A 25,375-nucleotide genomic window follows, 5' to 3' on the forward strand; every position below is an offset into this window, starting at 1 on the left:
TTGAAACCATTATTAAACCAACAAATCTATTTAAATCAACACATCATCTGCTTTTTATTGAATTTTTTTTATAATGGACACTCTGAGTACTCCACAGACCCATTCATGATGTAGCAGCATGAATGGAGATGCGATCCTTTTTTTATGGCTTGGAGTTAAGCCTTAAGATCCTGCTTTCATTCACACGTCCTCTCGGTTTGAGTGTGTGTGTGTGTGTTCCTTTTATTCAGCAGCTCGGTGGTCTGGAGGAGTAGCAGTGCTGGGCTTGGTGCAGTGAAGGCCATGTGGTGTGCCGTCTGCTTCCCTCTCACCTGACTTCCGTATGCTCCGCTCCGCATGTTCTATACCTGCTCTCCTTAAAGAGCAGCAGTGACACAGGACTCTGCAGGGGTCTGGGTGTGCATGTGTTTTGGGTTTTAAGCACCTCTGCTGTTTTGTTGGTGAATTATATATGTGTTAGTCACTTGCTGTCACACCCTGGCACTCAGGCTGCATTCCATTTGATGCCATTTAGCCTGAGGAGCTCTTGTATGACATTATTTTTATATACGTGGTTTTGCCAAGAAAAGAACATGCATAGTTGCTTATGACAGGCTGAACTGCCGGTTCTAGCAAAGCCACATGGAGACACTTAATCTGAGGGGTGCGGAAAGCAGTCTCACCCTTTGCCTTGGATTTGGTCGTGCTGAAAGTGCTTGTGGCTTTTCGTGTTGTGTGTTCGCAGTTAGCCTGTGCCCTGCAGTGCTGGCTGTCCTGAATCTCCCTTCCCTTCCCTTCCCATCCTCCATCTCTCCGTCGCTCTGCCCTCCAGCAGACATCCACTGACCCATTTCCTGTCTGTAAGCTGAAATGTGCAAATGTGGACTTTTTAGTTTCTTTCAGATGCTTGTCTTTTTAAAAAAAAAAAAATAAAAATTAGTGAGGGGCACACCTATTTATACCTGGAATTAAGAACCATCCCATAGGTTATTTACACGACAAGGTTTGCAGCCAAAAATTGAAAACTAATTGGAAACTGTGTTTGTTTACACCAGTGTTTCTCAACCATGCTCCTGGAGGACCACCACCACTGCATTTTTGGAATGTCTCATAGGCCAGAAACATATGTCGCATATATGCCAGAAACATATATGTCGCATATAGGCCAGAAACATACATGTCACATATATGCCAGAAACACACATGTCACATATAGGCCAGAAATATACATGTCGCATATATGCCATAAACAAACATGTCGCATATATGCCATAAACAAACATGTCACATATATGCCAAAGACATACATGTCACATATATGTCAAAACATACATGTCACATGTATGCCAAAAACAAACATGTCACATATATGCCAAATACAAACATGTCACATATATGCCAAAAACAAACATGTCACATATATGCCAAAAACATACATGTCACATATATGCCAAAGACATACATGTCACATATATGCCAAAGACATACATGTCACATATATGCCATGAACATACATGTCACATATATGTCAAAACATACATGTCACATATATGCCATAAACAAACATGTCACATATAGGCCAAAAACATGCATAACACATATATGTCAAAACATACATGTCGCATATAGGCCAAAAACAAACATGCCGCAAATATGCCAGAAACATACATGCCGCATAAATGCCAAAAACATACATGTCACATATATGCCAAAAACATACATGTCGCATATAGGCCAGAAACATACATGTCACATATGTGCCAGAACCATACATGTCACAAATATGCCAGAACCATACATGTCACATATAGGCCAAAACCATACATGTCACATATAGGCCAAAGACATACATGTCACATATATGCCATAAACATACATGTCACATTTAGGCTAGAAACATTCATGTCACATATATTCCAGAAACATGTCACATATATGCCAGATACATCTCACATTTTTTTCACAGACATGACAGGTTTTTCCAGCCTGATCTCATGAGGAAGCATAACTATATTTTACATTTTGTCAGTTTAGTGGCTAATTCAGTTGACTTACAAAAAACATACAATTTTAAAAAGGAGGCGTGGCACCAAACAAAAAACAAATGCCAAAAACATACATGTCACATATAGGCATAAACATATATGTCACATATAGGCTTAAACATACATGTCACATATAGGCATAAACATATATGTCACATATAGGCATAAACATATATGTCACATATAGGCCAGAAACATACATGTCACAACTAGGCATAAACATATGTGTCGCATATAGGTCAGAAACATACATGTTACATATAGGCATAAACATACATGTCGCAAATATGCCAGAAACATACATGTCACATATATGCTAGAAACATGTCATGTATATGCCAGATACATCTCAAATGGAAAATTTGCAGAACTGGTGGTCCTCCAGGAGCGTAGTTGAGAAACACTGTGAACAGCATTTTTGGGACTGAAAATGCATAAATCTGAAACTCCTGGCAAAGTGGATGTTATTGAAAATGTCTGCGTTACATCTAAAAGTGACAATTCTTGAATTGGCATCATTTACAAATTTAAATGAATGGTAGGATATATCATTCGGTAGACTAATCTGCTAAACAATTAAATGCAAATGCATTTTATAGATCAGTGATTGTCACTCAGTTGTTCATGTATTTTGAACTAGGACTGCACTGTAGATTGGGAAAATCTGTTATTGTAGTATTTCATTTTTCTGTGATAAATATTGCGATATGAATACAGTTTCACAAGATGGTTTGAATAGCTCTATTTGACAGTTTTCTGAGAAGTCTAACAGTATTCAGGGATAGACGTTGAATAATGCAAAACATTCTTAGAGCAAGTCAAATTTAAGAGTCAAAATAAGTAAAAATTAAAACAATAAAAATTATCTGCCAATTGGGTAAGTAATCATATTTTCCATTTGAAGTGTAGATATTTGGACTAGAAATGACAAAACAATTGAGCTCAACTGTTTAAACTCTTGAAATGCTGAGTCACAGGCCTTAAAAACACATGTAAATGATACATTTTCACTCTATCATGGTTAAACCAAGCGGCAACCTCCCGCTTGTCCTCGGGAAGCCAATACGGAAGTAACTGAAACTGCAATTCATCAAAATTCCTCTAGTCCTGGCTCCATAATAGAGCAAATTGCAATTGAGCCCACTGTTAGAATGGCCAACTTTACAGCAGAAAAAAAGGTGTTTACAGCCTGGTACAAAGAACGATTTTGGTTCATATAGCTATTATTACCCTCCATGACAACTGTGAGGGGGGTGAATTTTTTTTTATAACTCATCCATTTCCTTTATATTAGGTTATATTAAGTTTGCATAATTAAGGGCGTGGCCACTTGAGTGACAGCTAGGTCTCGCTGGTCGCCGTCACTTCACCTCAGCTGAATCTGCCAGATTAGCCACTGATCTCGGCATATTCATCGTATTTTTGTTTTGTTTTATGTGGCTTTACACTGTCAGCTGCCTTTTGAACTTATTTCTTACAATTATCAGATGATATGGGATGCTGTGTGCATTTTAATTGTGCTCACAAACCATTCACGTGGCCTCCGTTTCCCATGTGAGTAAAGTTATAAACTTGTATACCATCTCTATAAATGTATTTGTTTTATTTAAGGTCATTTATCATTAATATTTTTCTTTAGACCCATAAAGCACTCCAGAATGTGACAGATTGATTAGCTGTAGGCTCTAGAACAGTCATCTGAAGCATTGTCATACAGTGTTATGCCTGCATTTCATCAATAGTCTTGCATTTACTAACACACACTATATCTGAAGTGTTTGGAAGTAATTCGTGTTTTCCTCCTGTAGAAAAACGTCATAAGAACAATGCTTAGTGGCTCAATGTGTTACTACAGTGTTTTTAAAAGTCTAAACACTTTATTGATATAGTGTACAGCCAAGCACATGTGGTCAGAACACAAATGAGTCGCAGGTAATGAAGTATCAAGCGTTTCTCCCAAAGTAAAGTCTGTCTGCCAGGTCTAAGCAAAGTGCCAGCAGGTGTCTGTAGCTCCGCTCACTCTCCGCCTCTTTGCCCTTGTTTGGTATCCCACCGTGGGTGCGATGACGCGCGAACAAAATGGCGACGGTTGGCCGCGCCTACTTGTAGCTTCTTTTGTAGTGTTCAGAAACCTATGGGTGATGTCACGGATACTACGTCCATATATTTTACAGTCTATGGGATAAACTCAGCAGAGACTCTACAAATCTCATGTGTTCTATAGCTCCAGGTCAACTATAATTCCGACTCGTCATTGCACATTGCATATCTTACATTTTGACTATTGTAAATGCACGCTTTGAGGTATTGATGCTAAAACGATATATTGTTCATCCTTATTTTGAACTTAGACTCAAATTAACAAGCAGAAAATACTGTAACTGTGTGGAGAATTTTTCGCTAATATTATGCTATAGAGTAACATATTTCTACTAAATTGACCTAAGTTATGCTTTGCATTTATTTCTCCATGAATGTTATGTTCTCACTTTCTAATATCTCATTATGTAGTCTAAAAACAACACTTGACACATCTCCGAAGCATTCAAGCACACTTTACTAGTTGTGATCACTGTTAAGGTAATACTACACGCTTTGTCTCATGAGTTTAAGTAATTAGTAACTGAGACTGTGAAGCATAACATCTCATGAGTCAGTTTTGAATGAAAGTATGACAGTCTCTTGACTAAGGCACTGTCATTAGCAAATTAGCAATGTTTTATGTAGTGTTTTGCACTTTTGTAGTCTCATCCTTAGTTGCGTTAGAAAGATAACCTTGCTCACTAATGTTGTAAAGTGTTGATCTGGTCTGTTGGCTTGAGGCAGCTGTCCAGTATTTCTATGCATGTCTTCATTGGGATTGGCAGATTTGGATGTTCGTACAAATAGATGCCTGCTTTCCTTTATTGGGAGCAAGCTTTGGCCGCCGAGATGGTATTTAGAAGCCAAAGGTTTCTGTTATCGGGATGGTCTTGATCAGCAGTGTCATTTATTGATGGCTGAACCATCTTCTGCATTTGCCTTTTAGTTGACTTGTGGAGGCTGAAAGATGGCTTAAATCTCCTCCTGCACCATAAACAGCATTGTTTTGGGGTGCGTCAGGTGTTTCGGAGCAAGAAATGAGTTGAGAAGGACCTGAGGGCGGGTTGTGCATTCATCAGTTACTATACACTGGAATCATTAATAACCTGCATATTTGTGGTTCTACAAACTTTTATGAGATTAAACTGCTTTGTTTCCTGGATATCTGGCAGCTGTGTGTGTTTGTGTTGACGGTTAGAGGTTTATTACTTACCTGAAGGAGAAAATATTATGAGCTTTCACTGTAATTAAGTTGGGGTATGACCACAATGTTATATAAGAGGTTGTGTAACAAACTTTACATTTCTAAAGGTTTAGTTAACCTAAATGGAAAACCTATCTTTTCAAAACTTGTTTATAATCAGTCACAAATGTATTATTTTATTTGTTTACCACAGGTTTTTGTCCCTGCATTGAACTTTCATTCTCTCAAAACAGTTCAGTTAACAGTTCAGAGAGTTCAGATAAAAAAAGAAAAGAAATTACTCTATTAATTGTGGCTTAATCTGTCTTTATGATGGACACAATTGTTCTGTGACATTTAATTTAGCCTTTTATTAACATAAAAGCATTGATTAACACACTTAATGGTTTGTAATATTTCAGGTTTTTCTTTTTTTTCTTTTTTTTTTTTTGTTTAGTTTATGATTGATCCAAAAATAGATTTATTTATTTACCAAACTCCAAAGTTTCTCTGAGATGCACAAATGTTCTGCTCTGGCTTTATTTGCTTACTGAAATGAAGACAATGTTGGATCTAAAATGTCTCTACAAGGGGTAGTTCACCCAAAAATTTAAATTTGCTCACCCTCAAGTGGTTCCAATCCTTTGAGCTTCTCACAAAAGATGTATTGAAGAAGGCTAAAGAACAAAATGCTGTCTAATATATTAACCTTTGTGCGCTGTTTAAATTTACTACCTTTTGTTATGTTCGGGATGAAAACATCCACTAAATTTAATTGCTGTAAAAATGCATCTGATAAATATTTTTTTTTTTACATTTGTTTAGCATAAATCTATTAATCAACCTCAGTCCTGTTCAAAACTACTAAATATTTTTAAATATTACAGGATTTTAACTCTTTAATTACCAAATTCAAAAAAGATGTCACTGATTTAGTAAAAAAAAAACACACACGCACACAAAATGACGCAAAAATATAAGAAGTAGTTGTGGACTGGATTTATTTTATTTATTTATTTATTTTTTTACATTTTATTACCATTTTGGACATGTGAAAGATTAGTAACAAATTGTCTTTGATACATATTTAGTTTTTGTGCAGCAGACCTTAATTTTTCTCTCCCTAATTTACCGTTGGTGGCTGTTTTTGCCTCATTGACTTCCATTTTAACCACTTTTTTTATTGCAAAGCCATGCCACCATATAATCATGCAGTTTTGATTGTTGGTGGTTTTCCCTGTTGGGAAGAGGTAAATTAAAAATGTTTTACCGTTGATCATCAATTAACCCTTTAGTCAAGCCTGTGCTAAAAAAAAGCTTAGTTTATGGATTTTATATGTAGTTTTATTTATTATAACAGCAAATGAAAGTATGTGTTTGTGAGAGTGACCTTTACGCACTTACCTTGATGCATCTGAGAAAATCAAAGTTGAGAAGTATGAACTGCCTCTGTGTGAAATGCTCATGTTTTTTTATCGATGCTAAGGCTAGTTTAATAAATGTATACTTCATAGAATATGTTGTGCTTAACAGAAAAAAAATAAGTCAAGCAGCTTTGGAACAAGGGTGAGTAAATGACAGAAATTTCTATATCTTTAATATTAACTTGAGTTATTAATTTAGCATAAAATCAATATCGCATTTGTGATTGGGTTCAGGCTGTTGACCACCCTTTCAGACTATTTTTGCTTTTATAACTTTATTTTTATAACTTGTAATTTGTAATGCATTTTAATATGCTTTGTCAAGCAGTGAATATTTTAGTTTTTCGAGGCATACTTGAAAATGTCAGCTTGCACATTATTAAACATCAAAAATATTAAATATAATGTCATGTTTAATAAAGAAACCATTTGGAACCACATGAAAGTCAGCAAGTGATGGCGGTTTAATTTTTGAACGAACTGTCCCTTTAACAGAGGCAGCTGTTCACATAAAATGTGCAGCAGTGGCAGTTAATAATGGAAAAAAGTATATACATTTGCATAGGCTAATATTTAACTAGCGCTTGCTACTGCTTTTTCTTGGGTTGCATTAACTGTCTGTGTTGTGCCTCGGCCTCTATAAATAAACAACCCGTCTTTCCCTTCCACTCAGCCTAGTGCTGCCATGTTAGTTTTCTGTCAGGCAGGTCTGCCTGACGGTGGGAACCATAACACGGTATTCTGCTCATGTTTGCTTGAACAACAGAAACCTGAGTGATGTGCAAGGTTGTTAACTCCTCTCTGTCCATCACGCTCTCGCTGACAGATTGCACGCTGACCCTCATGTTCAGATGAACCGAGAAAGAAAGGCATGCATCGGGAATGGCCAGCCTTCCTCCATAAGAATCGAGGAGGAGGAGAAATAAATAGCAAAACACATTTCCATAGACATGTCGGTGAGTGACACGTCTGCTGATGCAGTCGGTGAAAAGGGGGCCGTCCTGCCAGACTTGTCAGACAAAGCACAGAGACCCAGCATGAGATGACTGGGGTGAAGGAGAGGGGAAAAGAGCCACGAGGCCTCTGTGAACAGAAGAAAAGGCTGAGTAAGGGAAACGTGCAAGACACCAGCTGTAGAATGAAGCCAGAAAGGACATTAGATTTGTCACAAATGTGTTCTTCGGCATTCACCTGGATCTGTTTTATTTATTTGTGATGGAAAAAAGTTTGATGTGGTCACTAAAGTTGATCAAAATAATTACATTATAAAAGTAGTTCACTTCCAGAATGGAAATTGTCATCGTTTATTCTCCCGTCGCTTGTTCTAAACCTGTATAAACACAAAAGAAGAAGATAACTTCAAAAGTTTTGATATCCAAGTAGTTGACTTCCACTGTAGGGGGCAAATATACTATGAAAGTCAGTGATAACTAATCATTCTGGGAGTGAACAACTTCTTTAAGACGTACTGTATAAAGGCTCAAGGTATTATCGCAATAACATTGTAATAACAACATTTGTTTGGTGTCATGTGGTCTTTGTTTGCGATCTTTGTTGTGATTTGCTGCTTCTAGAATTTTTTTATCAGCTTTGAAAACATGTTCCCCGTTATTGGGAGTTATTAATGGATTGAGGAAGAATACTAAGTAATATGATTATGATACGTGTCATTTTTCTGTCTGGACAAAAAACTTGTCTATGGCACTTTGAGTAGGGTTTTGATAACATGCTCCCTTGTTATATTAGAATACTGTGCAAATTCATCTATCTGAAAGAAGATATTGGCCAGGTTAGGATATTTTGACTTCTCTTTTTAAAGTAAAATAAAAAAATAATTGAAATAACATAAGTTTTTACTTTCTGTGGTAAAATGGCATTGCTGTGCTCCACCTCAGATTGGAATGTAGTGCCAAACGTTTTTTTTTTGTGTTTGTTTTGTTTGCAGTTCAAGGGTAAATAAAGAACTGGTTGTTTAAATAGGTACAGCCTTTTCGTTACTTAAGAAACATGATGTGTTTGTAGAGTAATTCATTTTTGATCAGTTTGTTTGCGTTTTGTTTTGTTCTGGTCCCATCAATTTTACATAACATTATTGAAAGAAGTCCTCCGCTAATCAAAATCAATATTCATTTCATGCTTCAGATTGAAAACTTTTAAACATTTAAAACAATTCACATTTAAAAAGTATTAATCATCACAAAGCCCACTGTTCAATAAACAGTTTAATTAACATATTTAATTAGACTGTAATATTGCTATTACTGTGAGGAACTTGGTTCAGTTTTTCAAAGGTGGTGACAAAATAGAAATATAAGTCTAAAGCTTGCCTAGTTCTGAAGTTCGATAAAATGAATCCTAATAGGGATGTAACGAATCACCTGACTCGCAATTCAATACGATTCACGATACTAATCTCACGATTCAAGATTTAGTCACGATTTTGTTAACAAAAATATTTGAAACAAATTTAAGGTGAATAGCCTTAGAAAAAAAAAAAAAAGAATAATAGAAACTAAAGAAGATCTGTTAATATAAAAAAAAACTAAAACTGTGACAGTGCTGCTATTTATTTATTATTATTTTTATTTATTTATTTATTTATTTATTTATTCATTTATTTAGAAATATCAGCATATCTATGTTTTCTGGCATAAGCTGAGGTCTTTGCACATTTACAATGTCCCCTGCTTATGAAAAACCTTTACTGGGGACTGAGATGGTTGGTGTCCCCAGTGTGTACAGTGTACAGTGTAGCAGTGTGTACAGAGGTGGTCAATAGGCCCTCTGCTCCAGGGGACAGGCCACTGGCATAAAATACTGAGTATAAAATATCTCTTTCAGTCTGAAGAACATCTTCACACTTTCGCTATGAAAACACTGATGCACCGTGTGATCTCTTTAGTACTTGTCGAGCAAGCGGTTTGACTTATTAATAGTCTTTTTTGCATTCATACGTCTGTGATAGTAGTTTTTCCACTACTGCATCATATTTTTTGTCTGGCGGACTTCACTGCTGTCATTTTACTCTGCCGCACCACCTCTTGCTCACCGCTGATGTGCAGGTAAAGTGAGCTTGGGCCTGTAAACACTGTTCAAAAAGATGTAACACGATTTGATCAACATTTCTACTGATTGGAATCATCACACATTTGAATAGATTTTCAACCGACTCAAAGTGAACTGTTAAATCCCTAAATCCTAAACCTCTTATGTAGGTAATTGCAATTTTAGAAATGACACAACTTGATTTTCATCATGAATATTGAAAAAAAAAGTTGGTTTGCAGCAGACTGCTGCATTAAGCGTAAATCTGCTTGATCTGGGGGATTTTGGAAAGTTGTGTGGGGGTCTGAGATCTTGAAGTGGGTCAATGCTCACTTCTGCTTGGTCTTCTGCTTTTCAGCAGTCGGTGTCACATGATCACTTCTGACCTCCCCAGCACCTTTGATGATATGGTGCAATTTGGGATTAAGATCTGCTTAAGAGCTTTTGCTGCAAATGGCCCCATGAACCCACTAGACAGACCCACTTTCTTTCAGCATTGACAATGAAGGTTGTTGAAACAATTTTAACTAAGCACTCTGCTTTGAGATCACCTTGGCGTGAAATGGAGTTTGGGAGCAGCCATAAACCCAGTTGTTTTCCTCTGATGTTATGGGAACAGCCAGCAGTCTTTCAAAATCGACAGATCAAGTTTTTACCTTGAGGGTTTCTTGCTTGAATGACTAATATAATTCTCTAGAGACAGGTTGTGCATCTTTAACAATCCCATCTGCTAATTTTGGATAATACCAATAGCCACAGATAGAGGAGTCATTTTCTTTAGATCATAGCCTGAAAAAAAAAAAAGGGGGGGGGAGAGAGAGAGCGAGAGAGAGAGAAACTCTTGGCATTACACCAGAGAGCAACACGGACAGGATTATCATGTTGTAGACATCAATTATGATGTTTTATAGACGTGGTTCTGTAGAATTAATTTCGTTTGTGTATTCCTGATAATTACTTTGAAAGTAAATGTCTGTTGTGGGTTTAGGTGTTGCCAGAACAGAAAAATGCAGACTGGTAACCTGCTTATGAAGGACAATATCTGAGTCTCAACCCTTTCTCTTTCACATCTCATTGACTGTCATAGCACTGGTTTCCCAGTGGCCTCACGGTCTGTGCTAACAGACTGAACACATTCCCGATCAATTCAACGTTTAGTTTCACAAGTGCTGTTGTGTCAACTGTCTACAGTTGGCAGCTTGTGTGAACCACATTGCAGATTGCAATATTTTTTTTTGCCAATCAGCATAAGGATGAGATATTACTCACCCCCAAATAGCTAAACCATGTATTAAGCATTGGTTCTCTAGGTCAGTGGTTCCCTGAAGGCACACCAACAGTACACATTTTCAACCTAATCAAACACACCTGAATCAACTCAGCAGAACATTAGAAAAGTCCTCAAAACCTGGATGGGTCAGATAAGGGAGACATACAAAATATGTACTGTTGGTGTGCCTCCAGGAACAGGGTTGGGAAACACTGCTCTGGTGTAGTGTTAAATTTCAGCTGTTTTGCATCAAAAGAAACCCCTTCTATGGACAACCATTTAAAGGTGCAAATTTTAAATATATATATATATATATATATATATATATATATATATATATATATATATATATATATATATATATATATATATATATATATATATATATATATATATATATATATATTTCTGCAAATAACTCTACCCCATTTATGTGTTAAATTAATTGTAAGCATCAAAACAATTAAAGCAAAACTGAAATCTTTCTTTTTATTTCATTATTTTTATTATTATTATTATTATTATTATTATTGGTATTATTGTTATTATTATTACTATTTAGCACTTCCCATGCATAGACTTTACTTGGGCGGATCATCCAGGTATATTAATGGCTGCCCAAGTATATTTGGTGGTGACGCATAAATAATACTATTATTATTATCATCCTTTTGCAATTTTTTTTTTGTATCCGCCCAAAAAAGCCAAACATTCACAATAGATTAACCAGTGGAGAATCTTCTCTTGCTCTGCACATTTCGGACTACTGGTTCTGTGTGCGCAAGAACTGTGAACACTCACACAGACAATCTCACATGCTCTGAAGACCCACAGAGATAAAATACATCCGGCTGTAGTTTCTGAATCTCCTAAAATGTCTGCGATTCAGCTTTCGCTTTCTAAAATTGCCGTTATTTGTATGTGTTTTTGCATCACCTTTTTTCAGCTGACTGCTTACGCACATCCGCGAGAGAAACTGTAAATGTTTAAATATTTAATAAACGACTCGGATAAACTATACTCTGAGAGAACAAAATGACATCTATACTGGCTCCAAAATAGTTGTACACCATTAGAAATGGCTATTCAACTAATTTGTCTTATTTAAATAATCTACACTTTTTATTCTTGGAATTATTAGAATTTTTTTGCAATATTGTCTGTTTACGTTCTTTCTGTTATTTATTTCTCATTTGCTGTATATTTTATTCATTTAATTATATTTTGTATATTTTATTAATGTTAATAAATTACGTAACTTATACATATCTAAAATGCTTTGAGAATACTGAACAAAATGTCATGCCAATAAAGCAACTATTATTATTATCATTATTATTATTATACATTTTTACCAGTATTTACTGAAGATATCTACTGAATTGTAATTCAATGTAACAACAGTTTATAAAACAAGTAATCTTTTCAGTTCTTTATGAAGTTTATTTCGAGAGGAGCATGTGATATGATTGAGCATGACTGGCTACTCACCTGTAATCAGTAATAAATGGATCTTTTTTTCCCTTCTGCTCTGTCTTTATTTTGGAAGAATCCCCCCTTCCACCCCATCTCCTCTTTTTCCTCCTTTTTCTAGGGGGAGCTCTCAAGACCTACCTGATCTCAGATCACCTTATATGCTTATTGACCAGGCGGGAGCCTTGGGCTCAAGTATCTCAGAGCTCAGGGTTCTCTCCAAACCTGCCATTAAAGCCAAGCATATCTAAGTGGGAACTCTTGAAAAAAGATATATAGTGTGGCTCCCAAATATTAATTGACTGAAATCCTTGTACATTGTCACTGTCCGTCAAACCCCAATCCACCCATTTGTCAGTAAGAAATTTTTAAAGATTTTTAAATATAATCAAATTTGAATCTTTATTCTTTTAGATAATATAATAAGTAAGTGTGTTTCAGATGTATATATTTACACTTGATGTCAAGGCAAGGCAAGTTTATTTATAGTATATAGCACATTTCACACACAATGGTTATTCAAAGTGCTTTACATAAACAAGAATAAAAAAAAAAACAAGAAAATAAAAATGATTAAAACAATTAAAAATGACTAAAACAGCTTAAAATGTGTTAAAACAGGTTATAAATCAAAGAAAAAGAAAAGAAGACACAAAAGTGCAATTTGTCGGACGTAGCACAGTGCTCATTCAGTAAAGGCACAGGTAAACGGATGCGTTTTAAATCTTGACTTGGAAATGAACTGGCAGATGAGACTACAAAAAAGGCTATCTCCTTGAATGTGACCGAATGTTTAATTCCTCCTGATGACTTAAAACCCACCATAAATTTGTACATAAACGAAACATGGCAAAGAGAATGAGACAACTGCATCAACAACAAATTATATGAAATGAACCCGAAAATAAATGAAAGACATTTAGCAAATTATAATTTCGAAATCAGGCATGATCAGACGGTCTATACCAGATGTCGAATTGGACATTCTAGGTTGACACATTCATATTTATTAAATAACAAAGAATCACCTAAATGTAATAACTGCCAGACTGCTCTTACCATCAAACATATTTTGTTGGAATGTTTAAATTCCATTAGACAAAATTTTTATTAGGAGAGCACTTTGATGGACATTTTTAAAAGGGTACCACCAGGAAGAGTTTTACATTTTTTTTTATCATATTTAACTTTGAATAATTTTTTTTGTAAATTTTATCTATTTATATTTCATATATTTGTCTAAGTAATTTTAATTTTTCATTTTTTAATATAATACGAATTTGTTTTTATCATGTAGTATTTTAATGTATATCTATTTGGCCACGAAATAAGTTGCTGATGTGGCAATAAATATGTAATAAATAAATAATTCTTGACTTGAATGTACCTAATGTAACAATGCAAGTTATTTGTTAGTTTATTTATTTTCTGCATATTCTGGCATTTGTTTCACAAGTTATTTTATACTTTTCTGAATTCAATATGCATCTTCAGTATCACATGTGTGACAACTTTGTAGTACTGTGGGTAAATGGTCCTCACCACAATATCATATAAAGCCACTAGAATTTAAAATGTCCCTCAAAGTGTCAAAATAAAATCTTGTAACGTCTTAGCTGAAAGTTATATGGTAATTTAAAGTGGATTTTAGCCGTTCATTTCATTTTTTTATTTAAAATTTACACATAGTTTAGGATTAGCCTGGTGCAGGATATGTGCGGTCATGAAAATGAGTCACACTAGTGTGAAACTCCATTCATGTATGCTAATCTGATGGTTGATTCTTGTCTGAGTTTAAAATCTCACCATCTGTCAGTAGTTCCCACTGGAGCTTTCATAATAAATAAAAAAACATCCATACACCTATTTACACCTATCCACACAATTCTGTCTTTGTCCTTTTGAGCAATGACATCTCTCAAGATATCACTCTCTTTATCGTAACCACTTTCTAACAGACAGAGACTGGTTCTTGTGCGAAGGCTTCTGATGTTTAGGGTCACAAACTCGGCCAGGTGCTGTTTGGGTGGAGCCAGATGAAATGGCGCACACAAAATTGCCTGTCCTTTCTTCCTGTGTCGGCTCTTATTTAATGTTTCTTTATTTAGGTGTTAGATGGAGTGTTGGATTTGAATCTCACACTTGGTTGGGTGCTGGTCATGAGAGATGGTACACAGCAACAGTTGTGTGATGGAAGACGCCAGGGGTTTTTGTGTTTGTGTGAGCTGAGATGCAATTAGCATGCTGCTGGAAACACTGTGCTGTTTATTAAAGTCAACATGAAATCACGGTTTATTTCCTTGATGCACGTTCCTGCGGTTACTGTGAATGATTCATTATTTAACTTTATTTATTTATTTATTTTTTAAATTGCACGTTTATTTACTCAGCCTGTGAAACAACGCTCCTTCATTTGAACTCTTACATTACAGATCTGCCACAATATGTCGCAAATAATTTTATGCTGTCAATGTATTATTGTTATCGGTGTATGTACTTTTGCTAACAATATTTTCTTTTTCTTTTAGGACCCTGCTGGAATTTTTGAGCTGGTGGAGCTGGTGGGCAATGGCACGTATGGTCAGGTGTATAAGGTAAGCAACATGTGTTCTTTTGTTTCTTTTTAAGACTTGCTTTTTCATTACATAGTTTGTTTTCCCACCACAGATGTTTTTGAGCTTTGGAAGTAATAAATAGACACATTTGTAGTGTGTTTATCTGATTGTTTGTCCATGTTTAAAGCTGGTTCTCCCAAAAATGAAAATTCTGTGATCATTTACTGTCCTTTCTTCTGCTGAACACAAAATACAATATTTAAAGAATGCTGAAAACCTGTAACCACTGACTTCCTTAGTATGTGGATGACAATGGTTACAGGGCTGCACAATTTTGGCTAAAATGGGAATCACGATTTTCTCACAATTATTTAGTTGTAAAATACAGGTTAATATGAGTTATTATTATTGTTATTTCTCAAACGTATGGTAAAACAACAATAAAAATATTGGGCCTATGTGTAGGTCTACTCTTAAAATGCTAAATTTCGTAAAGAAAGGTATAAACAGTACATTGGAAAGGTGGACTTGAATAGACTTTAAATGTTGTCCTGGTCATTAATGCACAATTAAGTGATTACATCAGCATACTATTATTTATAATTCTGAAGTTGATTTCTAATGCTTGAGACATTTTTGCAATCTGTCATGGACAACATTTTAGACCAACTTTTTTCACTGGTAAATTAGACATTTGTCATTATCAGATTTCTGCTTGCATTATAAAGGCTAGAGTAGTTATGCTGACATGGTGTTAAACATTTATTCTCATGCACAACTTTTGTGATCGCTATGAAAGAAACAAAACATTAAATGCTTGTCGATATTATAACTCAAAAATGGGATATGATTATTTAAATGTGCGCTTTAAGTTTCACTTTCACTACAGAGAGCGGGTTCGCATCATCTGCTTGTTAAGCGTGACGTCACGCGAAGCAGCTTCCGGGTCCAATCGCTCTATCAAACTGTATGGGAGACTAATACATAATAAACCTTTACAAAACGATGTAATGCTTTCGAAAATCACCATCGCAATGTATATATTCATGCCTAATATCTGATGGCCAGAAAGTGATTTATTTTTTATAAAATGTTGGTATTTGTGATGCAGCAAGTCCAGAGACTATTATGCACATCATGATTTTATATAAAATTCACTTTAAAGTGTGATAGGACTAAAAAGTGTCCATAAAAGAATATTTTCTCAATTCAAATGAGTAGCTGCTTGGACCCGGAAACAGTATTATATACATCATCGATACGTCACGACTTAATAAACGGATAGCTGCGGTCACTCTGAGAAAAAAAAACAACATATATTGAAATCGTACATCCTGCGTGGCTCCCGAACGATCGCTCTGTGCAACAAACTGAATGTTATTTACTACTTTATTATCTGCTATTCACAGCCTATGCAGGTTCTGTTCACTAAAGTAGATGTCATCCGCAGGAACGCACACGCATCCTCTCTGTAAACAAGTAGTTAACAAACTAAACAAAATGTCGCTGTTATAAATACGTCATTACATGAAGGCAGAAATGTCATTTTTTTGTGTGATTTATACCTTTTAAATACAGCATGTGACTCTTTCAACACCATTTGGAGGCTGAGCAACGTATATTAAACAATGTGAGGACTTGTGCGACCGCCGTTATGCTTTTCTCCTGAACTTGAAAATAATTGGCTGAATCGCAGAGATGCTGGATTAAGATTGTGTGGGGGGGTCGAATCAAGATCACAATCTTTTTTTTCGATTAATCGTGCAGCCCTAGTTACAGGCTTTCAACTTGCTTCAAATTTATTCTTTTCTGTTCGACTAAAAAAAGAAATTCCATAAAGATTTGGGGGTGAGTAAACAATTAACGTAAAAATGAAAGTTTTCTCTATCACTTTAATGGATATTTTGTTTAATCAATCTACTTTTCTTTCCAAACCATTGTGATTTTGGACTTCAAAAACCAATGCCATTTTGGAAGACTAAGTGTAGTGGACTGATAAGATGCTTATTTTTTGAGATGAACAACAGGGCATATGGTTGGTATAAGGCTAACTAGAGGACATGGGACCCCAATATCTCAGTTTGTGATTGTTTTCCAAGGGAGAAAATTCATACTGTAGGCATTTTCTGCTGTATTGAACAGACATTGACACCACACGCTTAGAAGAGAGCAGCATCAACATTCTCCTTAACATCTCTTTTTTTTTATTGACCCATGAGAGTCCAACAGGGTGAGGATGAATTTTGGAGAAACACTAGACCTTAACTAAGCCAGACATCTTCAGATAGAATGTTAAACCGTTCAGTCAGATCAGGTCCTTGCACAGCCCACCAGACCAGCATGTGGCCACAAATCTGCTCCCCGCTGCGGAACCAGGACATATGCTGTGGAGGAGGAGACGAGAGGGGTGGCCGGGAGATGGAGGGTGACGCAGTGAAGGGAAAGAGATGAGAGCTGGCACCGTGCCGGAGTTAGCAGATAGAGCCTAAAAGAAGTTCTTTAGTGGGTGGAATGTGATAAGAGAGTGTCTGATGTACATGCGTCTCTCTCTCTTTGCCTTGAAGCTGCAGACACAGACACGCACGTTTCAGATCTGTGGAGCAAGACGATCTGTGCTTAGACTGGGAGGTAAATCTCTTCCCCTCAGCTTCTTTTTAGTTACTTTGCTGGGCTCTGCTCTGTCATTCTAGTTTGCCCTTCACGTCTCGGACATATGGAAGTAGGTTTGAGTTGCTCCGGTATGACCTGTGGAACCTGGGTCAGTGCACTGTAAGCACACTTCATCCTCTAACCTTATCCTTCAGTTGCACTTGTCTGCCCCAAATCAGTCCTCATGATAACAACCCGATTCACATGAGGTCAGGTTTATAGCGAGATCAAACACTGTGGTTGATGTCGTTAATATCCTTTACTCTGGATCCATATGGCACAGCGGATTATTTTACCCCAGCTGGTAAAAAGTGATAGACGATTCCTTGTGGACGTGAAGGTCATTGAGCCTTTATGTTTATGAAGGTAACTGCAAAATCCCGTTCGCACATAAAGTAAAGGATTGGAAGGTAGAATGACATAATGGTTCAGGGCAAGTGAGAGAGAGGGTATGTAATGCACATATTTTGCCGGCATCATTATTTGCAGTCTACCATTTGAGTAATGGTCATTTAAGAAGGGCTTGATACATCAAGCAATAGCTCAGAAGACCACACAGTGTTTTGGGCCCAATCCCAATTCTACCCCTTAGCCTTTCCCAATTGAAACAGAGATGTTTCAGGATCGTATTAGAAACCAAGGGGTAACAAAATTTCCCAGAATACACTATCTACAATGGCAGAATGGCTGCACATGGAAGGAGATGCACAAATTAGTATTTTTTTGTCATTATTACGAATTTTTACAACAAATAAGCTTCTGTTTTAATACATTCATACTTGTGTTGGTGTTTTACCATCTTGCTTTAAAAAACAAACAATAAACCCCCAACCCCGACCCCCTAACTGAATTTCGCTATCTATAATTCATAATAATAACACTCTGACACTCGAATACCCTGTGAGGAAAGTCTAGTGGCTGGGAATTAGCTTTTTTACAGTGTCTGCTATAATGTAAATGTGTTTTTTTGTGTCTTTACATAGATGAATATAGCCATGGTGTAAATGCACAGTACAGTTACAAGATTATTGCCACGTTATATAATTATGACAACATGATATCATTGCCTTCAGTGATTTCCTGAAGAACAATCCCCCAAAAAAGAACTCAATTACAAAAACTACAGCAGCCGCCATCATCGATGTCATATGATGTAAGAGATCGCGATGACATGTGATGACGTGTGCAGGTGTTGTATTGCTGTCCCATTTCTTAATTTCTAAAATTTGAAGCCATTCCCCTTCACACTCGAGGGTAGAATTCAAGGGTAAAAAATAGAATTGGGATTGGGCCTTAAAAAGTATGAAAAGTTGATAAATCAGAAATTTAAGGGCCTTAAAAAGTATTAAAGTCTTAAATTGTATTTTACAAGGTATTAAATGTAATATAACTTTATATGTATAAAATTGTAATATACAATAATATTGGGGTGCAGTGTAGTTTATGAAATCGATAAAATCCTGCTAGATTTGACCTCATTGCTTTGTTTACTGCAGTAACCAAGGCAACATCTTAATTTTTGCAGTTCTATATGCGTCACCTGCTAGATTAACATTTTTATACAGTATATGAATAATGTGTTTGTTTAGGATTAATTTCCTACAATCAGTATTTAGTAAATATTCTGTTATTTAAAATGCTGCCAATGTTACCGGTTGAAACCTAAAGCGGTTATAAGGTCTTAAAATGTATGGAAAGAGTCTTAAAAAAGGTCTTAAGGTTTTGAATTTCACTCTCTGATTCCTGTATGTACTCTGGACTAGGGCTGCGCAATATTGGAAAAAACTAACATTGCGATATTTTATTCACTGCGACATATATTGTGTAATTTGACACAATTTTAGATCGATTGGGATGACTCTGTAGGCAGCGTAAAAAATTTGCATAAAATTTTATCAAAAAAATGGCAAGCTTTTTTTTAAAATACATACAAAAGATACATTCATTCATTCATTTTCTTTTCGGCCACAGCGGAATAAACCGCCAACTTATCCAGCATATGTTTTACACAGCAAATGCCCTTCCAGCTGCAACCCATCACTGGGAAACATCTATACATACTCACTCAAACATATGCACCACGGATAGTTTAGCTTACTCAATTCACCTATACCGCATGTCTTTGGACTTTTGGGGCAAACTGGAGCATCCGGAGGAAACCTACGCAAACATGCAAGCTCCACACAAACGCCAACTGACCAAGCAGAGGCTTGAACCAGTGACCTTCTTGCTGTGAGGCGAATGTGCTACCCACTGCGCCACCGTGCTGCCCACAAAAGATACAAAATAATCAAACTGTATTCAGAAGCAGAAATTAAATAATTGCTCTATAATAATAATAATATTAACACTGTATCGTTTTAATAGAGTAATAATTATATAATGTGTAATTAATCTTTAAGCTATAAATGTTACATTTATTGTGCCCAAATGGTTCAAGTTTGTTTCAAATTCTTACAGTCAGGCCTTTAAAACACATGCAAATAATAAGCTTTCACTCTAAGGTTAAAATTTGGAATTACTCCACTATGTTGGAACTGTAATGTCTGGTCAACTATAATCCCAACTACACTGCAGATCCCTGCAATGGGATTATTGTAAACTCGTACGTTGTGATATCGATGCTGAAACTATATTGTGCAGCCCTACTCTGGACCAGTCAAAGAGTTAGTGTGGATACAACACCTCAGTTTGCAAATATCAAAAACTTTCCATTTTCATGGCTTGAAGATGCCAGAGTAGTTTGGATGCCAGGCATAACAAAAATGCCAAAAGAAATATAAATAAAAGAAATAAGAATAGTGTAAACAGCACCACAATCGGCAGTTCAACCTTGGGGTTGGTGAACTTGCCATCAGGGCTAGTAAAAAAGTAAGAAGATCTGTTAATAACTTGTATTATGCTATTGTTTTGAGATTGTGTGCGGTGTAAGAAAGTAAAGAGTGGTCACTTCAGTCATCCCAGCAGCTGGTCAGTGTAGGATCTGCCTGGTAACACTTCAAACCACCCGCGAGCATCTTTCCACATCTCATTCATAATGGAGCAACAGTTCCTCCAGTTCCTGGAAAGACTGGCCCGTAGACAGATCTCTAAGGTCTTACTGTCATCACCTTTCCTTTTGCTGGATTTAGGTGTGGGTCACTAATTTCATTCTGTCACAACCAGTTCACAATGTAGTACAGTAGTCACACGTATTTCCCCTTGCTCCATCTCTGACTGTCTGCTCTTTTTATTTTTAAGACACAAAAATTTGCTGGCGCTCCTGTGTTTGGACAAGAACTGAAATGGCTGAATTGTGTGTTCTTTTCCTTATTTGATTTTAATAGTTTGTCTTTTTTATTACACATGGCTCCTCCAGACCTTGCCTCTTCATAGATGATATTATCCCTTCTTTTATTAAATTTTTTTAATAGCTCATGTACACCAGTACAGAATGATGAATTGCTGTCCCATATTCCGCATTCTCAAAGTTTAAAATACGGTGCGACTAAAAATATGTATACTGCAGGGCTTGACATCAACGTTTTTGATCACCAGCCACTGTGGCTAGTAGTTTTCCAACGTTACTTGCTACTCACCACCATTTTCACTAGCTACAATGTGTCAAAACAGGCAAAATATAACTTTTTAACCCACAAAATAAAGTTCTTAAGGACAGTTGACATTAAAAAAAGTATTCTCATGTATCTAAAACTAAAATACAGTAGTCTGAAGTAGGCTAAAGGTCCCAGATCACCAGTTAACTAAACATAAATGAAGTGATCTCCTATTAAAGCAATGTTATTATAAAGGATGATAATTAAACCACATTAACAAAAATAACTGTAAGCAAAAGAAAGCAGGTGAAAAACATGTGTGTGTCAATGAAAGGATAATCGCACGCACACGGTTAATGTGCCAGCCCATTGATAATCGTTCAAACAATGGTTAAAGCAAAAGCGGCAACCACTGCTGCTTACGAAAATCTGGAGCTCTTGAAAGCAGCAGGACTGTGGATGCAAGAACACAGCTTTTTTTCCAGTCTCTTTTAAAGAGAAACGATTGCACCAGTTGCGTTTCCAAGCAGGGTTGCTTTTCACAAGGAAACGGGACACGAGAGCTTTTAAGCACTCGCGTGCATCACATCAGCTATGCTCGCGACACTGTCATCAGTGAGCAAGGATCACCTGTGTCTCATGGTGTGCGTGATCATCCTCTCATTCGGTATTCACCTGCTTTCTTTTGCTCACGCGAAGACATATCAGTCATGCTGCTTCTCAATTCTAAGATCACATTTGTGCGCTTATTGACAGACAGTCTTAAACTAAAATTGTAATCTTTAGTGACGAGCCAGCACTGGCAATTTAAAAATTATTTTCAACCAGCCAAAGTGGCTAGTGGGGTGTTTGTCTAATCCACCCCAGGTGAAATCTACCCACATTTGTAGGTGTTAATGTCAAGCCCTGACTGTATGTGTATTTGACAGAACTGATAGCAGAAACAATTAGTTTGAGTGGTTTTGTTTTTAAAGTCTTCGATTGCAATGCAGTCAGATTAACTTGCTGTAAGTAGTGTTAGATTTTCAGCCTGCAAATACAGGTCTAATGTAAGATTGGTTAATATATATATATATATATATATATATATATATATATATATATATATATATATATAAAACTGGTGTAAGATTCTGACGGTATGATAACCTTGGGTAAAAATATCATGGTTTCTCGATCACAGTGTTGCAATTACTGCTCTAAAATATGATCTAAACTACTTTTTCCCCATTAAACACAATATATTTTATTTTAGGAAACATTTCAAATATTTTAGAACAGAAAACATGTCAGGCTAAATGATTAATAAATATTTAAATAAATAAATTATCACCACTGGATACAAGTAAACCACTTGTGCTTGGATGTTGGTTTATAGACCATTTTGAGGGATGTAAACAATAACAATGGTCCTGACTCATTTCCTGTTTTACATTTTTATTTTCTATAGCTTCAGAGAATCAAAAATGGTTCACATATTAATAAATAATGTTATGGAAGCCGTTTTAAAATTAAGACATGATTAAATTGCCTCTTGTTGCAGTTATAAAATAGTTTGACAACAAGCAGGAAATGTTTATGGGCCAGTGACATTGCCACATTGAAATGGTCTATAAACTTAATAAAATAGGCATAAAAAAACCTAAACATACATAAACCGTAGGAACGGTTTATCAGAAAATGTTAGCGATTTTAAAACCTTGACTTTTACAAATGCGGTAAACCTTGAAACCAGTTATCATCCAATGCCTAATCTCAAAAACTATTCAACCTTACTAATCACTTTCGGCTATTAGGATTCTTGCATCAGGGTGCATATTTGAAGCATAGATGCACCGTCAAATCCTTTTACATAGAGGGAGTCTTTGAAAGCATGGACACAGAGAAAAGGCCTGGAGGGAAATGAAGTTTTACTTGGTCTCGTGGCACTTGTTTGCATCATGGATATTTTCAGCTCTCCTTGAGACAACGCTTCTTTTGTTGCAGGAGTAGTAGCATTCTTTTCTTCATTCAAACCCTATACTGGACGAACACAAGCAGGATGTGGGCACTCCTGAAAGTGCATCAGTAGCGGCAGGGGCTCATCAGAGTCCTGGTGCTCAAGTTATTTTAGATGACATTGACCTATTTTTGGCTCTGCTGCTGAATAAAAATAGCTCTATTTAAATGTCTCCTTGTGCAGCAGAGACACCTTGTCTGAGCTGAGACACCTGCGTTATAGACCTGCACAGAAAAGCACTCCGCTCATTCCTTTCAGACTCTTTCTTTTTTGTCTTTATCTCCTTCTACTTCTCTGAAGTGAATATCATTTTGAGGGTCTAAAGTTCACGTTTAGAAACTTTATACATCAGAAGGGGAAATGCATTTAACAGAAATGCATCATTAATGAGTTTTATGTGTGTAAATGGCTTCATACTGTCACTGATTTGAAATAATATCATTATATCAAAGCACAGGAATGAAATTCTGAAGATACCAAAACACAAAATCAAATCTCCTGGAGCAAAACTCTAATTTAACACTATCGAAATCGGCATTCGTCTCTTACTAAAAATCAATGACAGTATTTCTGTCACATACTGTGTAGAAATCATGTAAAAGCCTGCATGTTTTTTTTTAGGTTTGGTTTGTTTGTATGATATCTGTAAATCTTAATTCATAGTAATGGCGTCTATGAATTCCAACCCACACTTTTTTCCATGCAAGCAGTGCATTTTCTGAGCTCACAGTATGATTTAATCTTATTGACCGTCTCGTTCACTGTTTACTGTCTGATACTGTTTGCAGAGAATCGATTAAGTTCAACAGCTATTTGTGTTAAACAAGGAAGCATAACATGTTGAGGCTTGGTTTGAGAATTGAATTTGACACCTGTTTTTGAACATTCTAGATGATATTTTCAGCTTTAGCGCTTCGAAGTAGGGCTGCACGATATTGGAAAAATCAGATATTGCAATATTTTTTTTTCTTCAATAAATATTGCGATATGAATACAGTTTCACAAGATTTTGAATAGCTCCATTTGGCTTTTTTTAATGGAGTCTTTCTGTATTCAGGTACAGAACTTGAATAATCACAATGCAAAACAATCTCTTTTCTCACTTTGTTTTTGTCTCATTTCTAGTCAAAATATTCTTAGATCAAGTAAAAATATTGTTTTGTTTTCACCTTAAGTCATAATTTTGAGTTTTTCCTTAAAACAAACTAATTTATCTATGAGAGAAGTAAAATAATCTTGTTTTTGCTTTGAAATAGATATTTGGAGTAGATATTTGGACTAAAAACAAGACAAAAACTCTAAGTATAATTCATTACACCTCCAAACATCATTAATTTTTTTGTGCCCAAATGTTTTAAACTCTCTTGAAATGTTAAGTCACAGGCCTTAAAATTACATGCAAATGATAAACTTGTACTCTATTATGGTTAAACTTGGCAGTGACTCTGTTCTGTGGCTCCTGGTCAATTAAAATTCAGACTCATCAATGCGTATCTTGCAATGTGACTATTGGTGATGTGCACATGGCAATATCGATGCTTAAACTATATGTTGTGCAGCTCTACTTAAAAGAACTATATACGGTAACTTCAATGATATTGATTACAATATTGTAAGTAATGACTTAAAAAAGCCTTATAATAGCCCTCCGTAACAACCCAGGGTTATTTCAATTGCTGTAGTATTTCAATGAGTGCCATATCAAGGTGTATTTTAAGTGTTTTATTTTTTTTACTAGGTTGTCATAATACATTCTCACAAAGTTACTTCTTTACATGCATAAAAGCCTTTGAAACGGGTCAGAATAACGCCTGATGAAGCTGAAATAAGCCACGTCATTTTGCATTGACTCATGGTATGAAATAATTTCAGAGCTCAATGAATGAGCCTGGGTGGAGCCGACATAACCTGAACTCAATGCTTTGGCCCTGTTGGTGCGTTCTGCACTTTTATGCCAGATTAAGGACTACATCTGTGCTGTTGTTGTTGTGGACGGTGACTCAGACTCTTTCTGAGCCTGTATGCCTTGATTGGTTTCGGATCTGTCGGGTGACTCTTGCTGTAAGCGTAACTGAGAGACAGCAGTCTTGATTCCACAACACTGATGGCATGCTTTATTGAATAATTGGTATGAT

At 36.0% G+C, this 25,375-nt stretch overlaps 1 protein-coding gene across 4 annotated transcripts in view; it reads left to right on the forward strand.

Moving 5' to 3' along the window:
* Window positions 1-25,375, forward strand: part of tnika (TRAF2 and NCK interacting kinase a) — a 160,946-nt gene that overhangs the window by 8,207 nt on the left and 127,364 nt on the right. For all 4 annotated transcript variants that reach the window (XM_056476013.1, XM_056476021.1, XM_056476028.1 and 1 more), the window contains exon 2: window positions 15,030-15,095. In XM_056476013.1, the coding sequence (XP_056331988.1) occupies window positions 15,030-15,095 (66 nt within the window). The remainder of the gene's footprint in view (window positions 1-15,029; window positions 15,096-25,375) is intronic.

Source organism: Danio aesculapii, chromosome 2, assembly GCF_903798145.1.
Source record: "Danio aesculapii chromosome 2, fDanAes4.1, whole genome shotgun sequence".
NCBI lineage: Eukaryota > Metazoa > Chordata > Actinopteri > Cypriniformes > Danionidae > Danio > Danio aesculapii.